This window comes from Mus caroli, unplaced genomic scaffold (genome assembly GCF_978045245.1).
Source record: "Mus caroli unplaced genomic scaffold, Mus_caroli_1 scaffold_16, whole genome shotgun sequence".
NCBI lineage: Eukaryota > Metazoa > Chordata > Mammalia > Rodentia > Muridae > Mus > Mus caroli.
The window spans coordinates 68963967-68976246 of NW_028227271.1; the positions used below are offsets into that span (position 1 = coordinate 68963967).

General features: G+C 37.8%; 1 protein-coding gene and 1 pseudogene across 2 annotated transcripts in view; both read right to left on the reverse strand.

The window, feature by feature from the left end:
• Positions 1 to 12280, reverse strand: part of Vps13b (vacuolar protein sorting 13 homolog B) — a 553787-nt gene that overhangs the window by 483712 nt on the left and 57795 nt on the right. For both annotated transcript variants that reach the window (XM_029469591.2, XM_021183993.3), the window contains exons 14-16: positions 9262 to 9431; positions 6363 to 6557; positions 4804 to 4928 (exon numbers count right to left, since the gene is read on the reverse strand). In XM_029469591.2, coding sequence (XP_029325451.1) covers positions 4804 to 4928; positions 6363 to 6557; positions 9262 to 9431 — 490 coding nt within the window. The remainder of the gene's footprint in view (positions 1 to 4803; positions 4929 to 6362; positions 6558 to 9261; positions 9432 to 12280) is intronic.
• On the reverse strand, positions 3996 to 4149 carry LOC115029510 (U4 spliceosomal RNA; annotated as a pseudogene).

A 12280-nucleotide genomic window follows, 5' to 3' on the forward strand; every position in this document is an offset into this window, starting at 1 on the left:
CTTCCTCATGTCACTAGTTTATTTATAATATCATCTAGTGTAAGAGTTTATTCCAATTTTCAAGACCATACCTCTTACACATTCCTATTTGTTAAAGTAATGCATTACACACCCTTAACTTTTAAGTAGTTGGTGAGTTACTATAAAAAAAGGTGCAGTAAAAACATATCCAGCACACAGTCAGTGTCTTAGAGTTACTGTTGGTGTGGTAAATCACCAGGACCAAATCAGCATAGGAAAGAAAAGGTTTATTCATCAGCTTATGCTTCCACATCACAGCTCATTGTCAAAGGAAGTCAGGACACAAACTTAAGCAGAGCAGGAACCTAGAGGCAAGAGCTGATGCAGAGGCTATGGAGGGTGCTGCTTACTGGCTGACATCACATGGCCTGCTCAGCCTGCTCTCTTATAAAACCCAGGACCACCAGCCCAGAGATGGCATTGCCCACAATGAACTAGGCTCTTCCTTATTGATCATTAATTAAGAAAATACCCTATAGCAGTGGTTCAAACCTCCCTAACATTGCAGCCTTTTAATACAGTTCCTCATGTTGGGGTGACTCCCAATCACAAAATTATTTTCATTGCTACTTCAAAACTGTAGTTTTGCTACTGTTATGAATTGTAAGGTAAATATCTGTGTTTTCTGATGGTCTTAGGTGATCTCTGTGAAAGTGTCTTTCAACCCATAGGTTGAGAACCACACTGCCCTACAAGCTTGCCTACAGGCCAGTCCTACAGAAGTATTTTCTTAATTGAGGCTTTAGCTTGTGTCAAATAACATGAAACTATCCAGCAGAGTCATCACTGCCCTGAACCAACACTTGACTTTCACAGAAACTGTTGATCCTTCCCTGGGTCATGCTCATAGTGGCTTCAAAATGGACCAAAGAGGAAGTGAACCTCCAGACACTCCAACAAGGGCAGAAGCTCTGGGAGAGCACAAACACCAACCCCAAAGAAATGGCTGTGGGAACTAAGAGGGGGAGGGGAAAAGACACACACCCCAACAGAGTTCCACCTATTCTCTGGTCAGTCAGACATGGGAGGGCTGCTAACTACCTTCCACTCCTCCCTGGGTGGGCATTCCTCTATCCCACTCTTCAGAGGGTAGCCAGGGGCAGCCCTACCTGGGAGTCCCAGAGCTACTTTGCTAAAGCCACCAGGGTTATAGGAGAGAGGGATGAGGGAAGAGATTCCCAACACCTGCGAGAGTGCGCGCAGCCTTGATGAGCAGAGACTATGGAAAAAGTTAAGATCTAACAACTCACTCCAAATAGATCTGCAAAAATATAAGAAACAGTCTGATGCCTCTGGCCACTGACAGCCAAATACAGATGGAATTAGATATTAACCTTCTTAACTCCCTTTCTCCTCCTTTTCTTAACTGTACTAGTTACACCCTGCCTTTTTATAAACTTGTCTAGAGTTTTTCAACAAGAGATCCAGAAGATTTGCTATTATAGGATGATCAGCCCCTAGCTACAGAGTCAGAGGCCTGCAGTACCTGGTTATATCCTGAAGGTGAAGATCAACCCTGCCCCCCAAATTTCAATGTCATTCAATATATTCCTAGGCCCCATCAGAATTTGTCTATGTAAGAGGAAATACAATGGGAAATAGACATGAAGATGGCGCTCTCCACATTAGCCTCTGGTTTGGCAGAGAAAATGTAGAAAAAGAGGATTCACAGTAAGAATCAAACAGTAAAAGAAAGCATGGTAACAGAGCAGAGATAGAAGACAGCCCTCATTTCTAATTCTTAGTAATAAGAAAAGGAAAATCCATAATTTAGCTAGCACATAGAGGCCTTATATGGCCTACTACAAGAAACTATAGTAATCAAAGAATCCTCTATGGTTGGATTGCTTGGATTGGGGAAAGAGACACTCACAACCTGGCTTATGACACTATGCAACATGGGGTAAATGGAATACATATGAGTGCCTTAGAAACAAAGTGATTAATATACTACTAATTTCTCCATTAAACAAAGGCTACTCAGCCTGAGGCAGTATGAAGTTATCAGTTTCTGCCTAGGTGGTACATATGAGCCAATAGGAACACTTGGTTATTGCAGGCTGAGGTCTTCACTAATATCAAGGCCTAGAAGACCTCAGAAAATGGACAAACATTACTGAGAAAACAGGATGTGGGAGAGAAAATGTTTGCTGCCCAGTTCATGAGGCCAAACAGAAGTGTGTTCACCGGAGAGCTAAGAAAGAGGTCGATTCACTAGGGATGTCTGGACCACTATGGCGCTTTAGAGACTGCTGCTCCCCACGGAGGGATGTGATCTTTGAGGCAGGAGAGCTGATGGTAGATCTAAGTAAATGAGATCCAGACCGTGCTGTGTTTTGAATGTTAAACCCTGTGTCTTCATGTGTTTGAGCCCCTGCCTTCCTCCTGATAGTACTGCTGGGAAAGGCTGTGAACCTTTAGGAGGTGGAGCTGTGCTGGAAGAAGCAGGCCAATGGGGGTAGGGGTGGAAGGATGCTCCTGACTTGTGGGAAGCAGGTGTGGCGGCAGTCCCAAAGGTGCCAGGGACTGCAGCTAAGTCGTATGACTTGCACCTGACTTCCTCATATAAACCACAAACATCATGAGATCTGCGCAGGTGTACCAGGATACCGGTGAATCCATTTTGATGGAGATATGCCCCTGCTGCCCTGATTAGCTGAAGCTGCGTGCCTGGTGAGGTGGCGAGGCCTGCTGTGCGTGGATGAGAACTGAGAGTATTTAAGAGTGAGAGACCCAGGGTTCGGGGGAGATATAAACAAACAGGACTGAATAAACTGCTGTTAGAAGGACTGGTGGTCGTGTCGTTCTTGCTGGTCGAGAGCGGACACGACACTGACTCATGGATATAATGTGGCTGGCAGTACTCTGCTCCTGGGACCATTCTGTCCCAACATAACAGATTACCCAGCCTCAAAGTATAAACCAAAATAAACCCTAACCCAGTTAAGTTGCTTTTCATTAGCTATTGGCTCTGCAACAAGAAAGTAACTAATAAACACCAAAATATAAACTGTGTTCCTAAAACATTAAAGGAATCAAGATGTGCTAAGAAAAGGACAAGGCAAATAAATAAAAGAAGCACTTGAAGGCAAAGGCAGCATGACTGGGAAAGTCAAACAGGAGTGTTAGGAGTCTGGAAAACATAGGTAGCTGCTCGTGTCTATCCAGCAAATGTGAACAAAGTAGGCTTTCTTACAGACAAATGAAATATTCCAGTGTGATTTTTAAAGGAAATAAAATAAAATAATTGAGATAATAATTTTCTGAAGCACTTAGTAAAATTGATTCCAACATATGAACTACAAAAAAAAAAAAAAATCCTTTTTGTTGTTGTTTTCTTGAGACAAGGTCTCAGTATCCACTAGCTGGCCTGATCACACTATGTAGACCAGGCTGGTCTCAAATTCTAAGAGATGCACCTGCTTCCTGAGTGACACCATGCCCTGCCCCAGCTTCTTAACAGAGCAGAATAGAAAATATATTAGCTCAAATGGAATATGTTATATATAAAGTTAAATCCATCCGTACATAGCATAATAAATGACATATGAGGAAAATGACATTTACAAATAGAATCCTGCCAAGAAACATTAAAAGAAACTGTAAAATGGTTTAATTTCACAGTATTCATTCCAAGAGTTAATTATGTGTCTTTTTATAAATTCTCTGGATCAATGGGCAAATTTCTTTTAAAATGAAAATTTTCCTTACTAATTTCACTTTCAAATTATTTCTAATTACTAAAAAAACACAGTATTTTTTTTAAAAAGATACCTGTATCTGTTACTTTGAATGAAAGGACTACTTAAATAAAAAACTGAAGACAAGTCTATCATATAAATATAACATTGCTAATTATGACATGTTTTAAATATAAAAAATATTTCACTAGAAGATAACTTTATATATTTCTTCTACTTAAACAATTATACAACATACTTAAAAACATTTAATTTAACTAAAAATAAAGAGAAAATATTACGTTTCCTTCAAAAATCTCTTAGAATTTAAGGAAATATGACCTTCAAATAGAGTAAGCAATCCTGAATAAGTGATGAAGTTTTCAATTAGAAATAATCACGCCTCAGATAAACCTCATTGGCTACAAGACTGCCGCTGCACAAAGCTCTGACTCAGTTATGATGGTGAAAATCTTCCAACACACAGTTACTAAACACATCTTCTATGATGGTATACTTTCTACAGCGCATGAAATGAAATACCACTCACTGAACTTCTTCCACAGATCTGCCGAGCTCCCAGGAGAAAGGTTACCCACTCTTGTAGTCCCTGAAACTCTCTAAAACAGCAGCACGTGCCTCTACTATGAAATAAGTTATTACCCATCAACCATCCTTTCTACTCCTGAAGATACTGGGAACTAACACATGACAGCAGTAAGTTGGTAAGGTAGCTAATCAGACAAAAGTGTTTACCAGCAAGTCTATAGATCTGAATTCAATTCCCAGTCCCACATAATGGAAGAGAAGTCACAGAACAGGTGTCCCCTAACTTCCTTCCACACATGTGCCATAGCACATGAATGCACATACATAGCACATGTACACACACAAAATAAGTAGCTATAATATTTTAATTTTTTAATTTAAAAAGACAGAGGTTTTCATTTCTTAGGTCTCAATAAGAATAAATTTTCAATTGTTTTTCTAACATTTGTATAAAACTAACACTAGGGCATAGCCAAACATTTTTTTAATTTTTCCATCTAGAAGTTATAAAATAAAAACAAACATAAATCACAGTTAACAAGTCACTACATACCAGAGAGCAGGGAGTTTCAGAAGCTTCCCATAAAGGGCTGTGCTGAAAGAGGGAATAATTGGTGCAGGTAAGCAGTAAGAGCCACTATGATCCAAGCATGTCAGTCCTGCCTGAAAACCAAACACCTGGAAAAGAGAACCCAGCCAAGGCTCAGTGAGTGTGCCGTCACTGCGTGCCTGCCATCTAATCACTTCCCAGTGAAGCTCCTAGAAAACATGTTGTTCAGTTTGAGATGGTTTGACAATAGTCAAATTTCAACACTTTAAATTTAAAATTAACCCAAAGAGATCTAAAATTATTGTCTTAAATGATATATAAATATATAACTAAAGATTTTCAAGCCCCAAATTATAAACTGAGAGCAGGGCTCTATCTGGGAAGCACTTTAATCTTTCTCATGAAGTCCTTCACATGAAACCTGGTGCCTTTTAGAATAAAACGAGGTTACTGAGACAACTTATCAGATTCAAGGTACATGGCACCAAGCCTCAGGAGCTGAGCCCTGTATTTAACTCTGGCCTAGTGGAGCATTTCTCACAAGTTGTCCTCTCAGCACCATATACATAACAATCTTGGTAGCAAGCACCCGTGAGCCATCTCACTGACCCTATAACTATTTTTAAATATATCTTTTTTTTGTTTAAGTTGGGGATTGAAGGACCAGAGAGGTAGATTGCCTCACAAGGGTAAAGATCTGTCCCTTGTAGTGACAACTCTGGAGTTTTGGTTTCTTAAAAAAACACAGAAATAGTATAAGAATATGTTTCTGTTTTAATCCCAAGTGTGTGATACAGGGCTTCTTCAGATTTCCCACGACAGTTATGATTTGCCTCATTCTCCTGCACAGGCATAATTCTGCCAAGTGCAGATTATTTCTGTGATTGTATGATATTTGGAATTCTGGGGACTTTTCACAGAGTATATAAATGCTAGGTTTCCAAGAGGCAGGATGGGTTTTTGGTTGGGTTGTCAGTTGGCTGTTGTTGGTGGCTGTTGATCACAATTTATTATGTAGTCATACGCAAAGAAGAAACAATGAAGAAATCACATGGAGACATCTGATGTTAACCTCAGCTTCACAGCCACATGGACAAGTGTGTGTGCACACACGCATATATGCATGCATGCCTGTACATGGACTCACTGAAAAAGATTCAAGCATTTCCCTTTATATCAAGAAACTAACGTGACTCCAACAAGAGGAAAATAATTAAAAACGTATGTTAAAGCCTTACGAAGCACTATGCCTACATTAATGTTTCTTTTCAAGTAAATCCTGAGCTTTTAAAAACACCTATATTAAACAGTTTTTCACACTGCTTAAAAAGCTCAATTATAGATCTTCAAAATTGTGAAATCACAATTGCCAAACTATTAAATTTCTAGGAAACAAAAAGAAAATTTGAAAACATTTTAATTATACTGGAGTAGTGACTAAATATTACTTAAATCTTAACTTCTGAAATATTGACTCTCTAAAACTACAACCTTAAGCCCAAAGAAACGTGCTTGATATTCCTAATGTGACACTAACAAACAAGAAAATTCTCTTTCCATACCTTAAGGTAGCAGTGAACATAACAATAATGAAGAAGATTATCAGAAGGTTGATTAAGGCTGCTGACTACATGGACCAACTGTTCAGCATACATTGGGACAGAATGTTCCAAATTAATTTTATCCACCATTATCTGAATGGATGGCAAAGGCCGAAGTGACTGGAAGTTTGTGGCATTCGTGAAGTTACTCGAGTTCTGGAAAGTAATGGTATTAGTTTTACATTCTAGCAGAACAATGGCTGATCTACATACATCCCTCTACACCAACATCAGACCCACATATTTCACACTAAGAAGCCCAGCTAGAAATACCTGTTAAATTACTCATGAAATAACCAAATACAATGTCTTTTAGATAATCCAAGGATGCCTCAGCTTTTAAAGAATTCATTTCTTTAAAAAATTACTATTGTTCCTTTAACAATTTTTATTTCTCAATCAACAGGAAGGAGCATTATCATTCCATAGTTTCTTAATCATTCAAAAACCTCAGAGGATTACACCAAATATTGTAAAGGACATAATATAATAAAGTATACAGAAAATGAAAATATGATCCAAAACATATTTACTTATGTTAAAGGCACAGAAGCCCTTCATCTTGAGAGGGTTTTGGTAGTGGTGGCATATATGAACCTTTCTGAGTTCCTGAACTGGTATGGGTAAGCTGAAACATATCTAGAAAATGTATCCTAATTGTACTTTAATTGTTACTTTCTGAGAAGTAACTCTCAAAATGTCCTAGTCCTGGATTTTAATGAAGAAAACCAAGATCTCTTTGTCTTGAGACAACCTATCTTACAAGCAGTTTCTCTAGTCCCAAAGCCAGTAATTAGAGAAACACTGTGATAACACTGACTGAACATCCCAACCCTCACTGTTTTTCCATCATCAGTAATCTGAAACTATTCAGATTCAGTTAGGTTTGTTTTGCTTTCTGAATAACTTTACTTTGGATTCCTGTGAAAAATACCATAATGAACCACACAGCAATCTGAAGGGTGAAGCACAGTGAGTCAGGATAAGAACTCCAGTCTCTAGTTCCCTTTCCAGGCAACACTAAAGGAAAGGACATTCTCACTTCCATCATCATAGCTTTCTTTTTGAAGTTCTCATGATGGAATAACCCCTTAGACTAAACATCTCTGGGAAGTGTGTATGTTCCTTTAAACAGACCTATGTAGCACTCTGGAGTAGTTCTATTGATTTCTGATAATACTATTGTTTGTTTGTTTTCCTTATTTAGTTTTTGGAAACAGGGTTTCTCTATGTAGTCCTGGCTGTCCTGGAACTTGCTATGTATGCCAGGCTGGCTTCAGACTCACCAAGTCATGCATTCAATCTTTATTCCTTTGTACAAAACAAATTTCTTCTTTGGCTTTTGTTTTAAAAGATTATTTTAAGTTTTTATTTCATGAGTGTCTTGCCTCCGTGTATATCTGCACATGGATGTATGTCTGGTACCTATAGAGGTCAGGAGAAGGGACTGGATCCCCTGCAATTGGAGTTACAAATGTGCTAAGCTGCCATGTGGGAAACTAAATATGTCTACTCTACAAGAGCATCAATTGCTCTTAACCTCTAAGCTTCCTCTCCAGACTTAATCTTTGACTCTTTAAAAGGACTTTTGTTTGAATAAAACTTATCTCGGTGTATTTTCTGTTATATACTTTTAGTTGTTACATAGTTTTGAGTGTTCTCTCCTGTTTTTAAGTCATTTTTTTTCTGCTGTGCCTCTCACATTTGCTTGTTTTTCAGATATTCTCTAATCATGGGTTTATTGCTCAACCATATCAATTTTCAAAGGAAAAATTGCTAGCAAGGAAATGTTACTGAGAGAGTGGTTCAAATCACCATGAAATTCTTCTGTTCATATTGTCAACTCATCCTAAGCTGCCCTTGTACAATGTAAATCTGAGTATCAGAAACAGCACTGAAAGGGCAAAGGGGAGACTTCACCGTGAACATGGGTTTGGGGGTCAACAATGAGAATTACACCTGTGAAGGAAATACTGGCTGCTTTTCTTTGAGCCGGTATAAGAGTAACATGTCTTCAGTAAGTACAAATAGAAGTATACACGTACTACAGAAGCCCAATTCCAGTTCTGAATAAAAACAAGATGATTTGTTTAGATTATCGGCTTCTCTCATTCCAGTAAGACATAGAACGTTCTAAATACCACCACTGGAATACAGCTGGGCGACCTACAAGAAAACTCAGCTGCAGTATAGAATACATGCATGCTTTACCACATGATCTGAGTCACCTTGTCCTTTGATTGCAATGTTGTCATGAAGGACAGAAGGTGACAGCAATAACGACTATGCCTTTGTTGAGTATGTAAGACATAAAGGGCAGGTAAACTGACTCAGCAGCTAACGGCATGACTCTAAGCCTAAGGACAAGAGGTCAATCCCTGGGACCCACAGATGGAAAGAGAGAACCCAGTCCCATCCCACAGGTTGTCCCCTGACCTCCAAAAGGGTGCTATGGCATATAAAGCACACGCGCATGCACAACACACACACACAAGGGGGTGGAGAATAAATGTAATATTTGAAAAAATAAAGTGAATTCAGCAGAGCTTTTGATTTCTTAATCACTAAATTTACATATAACTGCTTGAAAACTAAGAATTAAAGATAGGAAGCAACCACCTAAGGTAATAATACAGCAGTGTACTGTATCACTTCCAGAAGCCATCTGCTTCAACATTTCTTTATACAGTCTTAGCTTATCTTATTAGAAGTTTTATTTAATATTACCTTCTAAAAATCAGGAACTACAGTTACATTGAGTTTACTCTACCCGGGGAAATGCATAAACAGATACACCTTAATTTAATAACCAAAATTATACATGCACCACTGAAAACATGTTGCCGAACAGGAAATATACCTTTCCTCCCATGATGACAGGAAGCAAACGATCAAGTAAATTGAATTCTGCCATAAAAATTGTGCAAGTACACTTAAGCAAAGTAACACTTGTATGCCGAGTGGGGATATAGTCCTCCAAAGAAGACACTTCCTCGGGATCCAGTACTGTTTCCTTTTCATCCTTACTTTCTAAAGTGAAAAGGAAGAAAATTCAGTAAAGAAGATTTTAAATAAGTTAATCTTCTTAACCAACAAAAACCTGAATTAATCCATTCCTCAAATTTTAAGAGCAATTCTTTAACAATGAAATAGTCAAAAGTTACTCTAGATTGTAATACAAGTTACTAGATGAATTAAGTGTATAAATCTTTGCTACATAGAAATTAAATATTTTTATTATATCTTTGCAAGAATTCCTAATTTCTTTGGTTAAAAGAGTTTCAATTTTCTGCACACTAATATATCATTAAAATTAAATGCATAAAGACAAGACACAAACTAGAGAAAACAATTTACCACAAATACACAAGTAAAGATATGCACAGGTGGAAACAGAGATCCCAACAAACACAGACTTCCTTTCTGATTTATTTATTTTATGTGTGGATATTTTCCCTGCATGTATGTCTGTGTACCACATGTGGGCCTGGTGCCCACACAAGTCAGAAGAGGTTGTCAAACCCCTGGTTACAGGTGGTCGTGAGCTACAAAGTGGGTGCTGGATGTAGGAGCTGAGTTCTACAAATCTCCAGCCCCAAAATGATATTTGTTAAAGAATTTAAAACCACCTAAAATACTTAAGTAAAATGGGGTGGGAATCCAAAATATGGATTCTTCGACCAGGCAAACATTATATAAAAAGCTAGACAATGTTATTAGGTATCATGTGACAATGATATGGCAGTACACTAGAACTGTACAACCACTAGAATGTTTAAATTTTAAAAATTGAAATTACTAATTTTTGACAGGTATCTGGGGGATGAGTCAGCAAACACTTTCTGCAGAGTCATTCTGTAAATAAGTATTAGGCTACGTGGGTCAGTCTGTCACAATGATTCACAAAAGCAGCTAAAGACAATGAACAGCCAAAGAACTCCAACAAATCTGTATTTATGGGACTTGATGTAGCTAAGAAGTTGTCTAGCATTTATGAGGTCTTGGGTTCAAAATACATACACACATTAAAGATATTCACATATAAATTTCATATAACTTTAGTATGTACAAAATGAAATTCTTTAATTATTTAAGATATAAAACCATTTCTGCCTAAGGACCATAATCATCTGGTAGCAGGCTATAACCTGATCAAAAGCAACCAGAAGTTTCATAGTCAGATTATAGGAGTAAAATGTCAACCATTCATAAATGCAGTTTGGAAGTATCTCCTGAAAGTAAAAATATAATCATTTTAATCATTTATAATTAATATAATCATTTAAGCTAGCAGTTGCTATGAAAAAAAGCAAAAGACCTAAAAACTAACCAAATATTTACTGGAAGTGAAATAGACTATATCCATTTTAATTATTATTATATTTATTTTATTATTTATTATATTCATTTTAAATATTTATCCAAATTATATCCATCCAAAAGAAGCCTATACAGTAGTAAGAACATGTATTTCACAAAGGAACATGTACTATAAATATAAAAAGAGAGTAAATGATGTATAATTCCATTTATAGGAACTCAAGCCAAGGTTGGTAGCACATACATTTAATACCAGCACAAGCAGAACAGATCTCTGTGAGTTCAAGGGGAGTCAAGTCAACAATAGCTTTGAGGTTTGGTACTTTGCTATGTATTGTAATGCTAAATGCAGGCCCCCAAGACCAGATTGCCCCAGATACTAGAGAGTCTGCAAAGCTATGTGACTTTGCAACCAAGTTATTTCTGATTGGTGAATAAAGATGATGAGAGCCAATTGCTGGGCAGAAGAGATAGAGGTGGGGTTTAGGTTCCTGAGTTTAGTTTAGATCAAAGGAGAACCACCAGGGGAGAAGGTGTAGAAGGAAGAAAACCTTGGATTAGGAGTCAAGAAAGCATGAAAGCATGGCCCAAATCTTCATGAGGGCTGGCCAATTGGAGTTAAGAGCAACGCAGATGAAACATAGTAGGAATAACTCAAGGTTTTCAATAGGAAATAGGTTTTAATAGCATAAAGGATAGACATCTGCCCAACTCTAATGTCAATTAAGACTTATTATAAATATAAAGGTTGTATGTATCTTTTATCTGGGACCTAAATGATCAAAGGCGGGGTAGAAACTCTAGATTAAGATTCAAAATTTCTACAATAGCAAATCCAAATCCATGTAAGGCTACACAATGATATCTTATCTCAGAAAGGGAGGGAGGGAGGGAGGGAAGGAGGGAGGGAAGGAGGGACGGAGGGAGGATGGACAGATGGATAGATGGATAGATGGATGGATGGAAAGACAGACAGACAGACAGACAGATGAAACATTAAAAAACTCAAAGTACTCTCAGATGTTAAAAAGTAAAAATAATAGTTATCCTTGAAAATTGGAGATGTGGCAAAGCGATTAACACTTCCTGTTCTTCCAGAGTACCAAAATTTGGTTCTCAGCACCCATACTTCACAAACATGCACTGGAAATACCATCCCAAAGCATGGCAGTGAGACCCTGACCAATGTGGCATTATCAAGGTCTCATGCCAAAACTTCCAAGTCTCACTTTTAACACTTCTACAAGTTCAGTCTCTTTCAGGTACACACACGAAAATACATACAAAAGGCAAATATAATACAGAAAAAGTAAACAGCATATGAAAACTGAGATACACAAACAGTAAAACAGTTGAACAATGAAGAATTAGGTCAAAAAGTTCAGATCTGAGACGGAAGAAAGAACCATCCAGAGACTGATCCATCCCATATACAACCACCAAACCCAGACACAATTGCATATGCCAGAAAGATTTTGCTGACAGGACCCTGATATAGTGTCTCCTGTGAGGCTATGCCAGTGCCTGGCAAATACAAAAGTGGATGCTCACAGTCATCT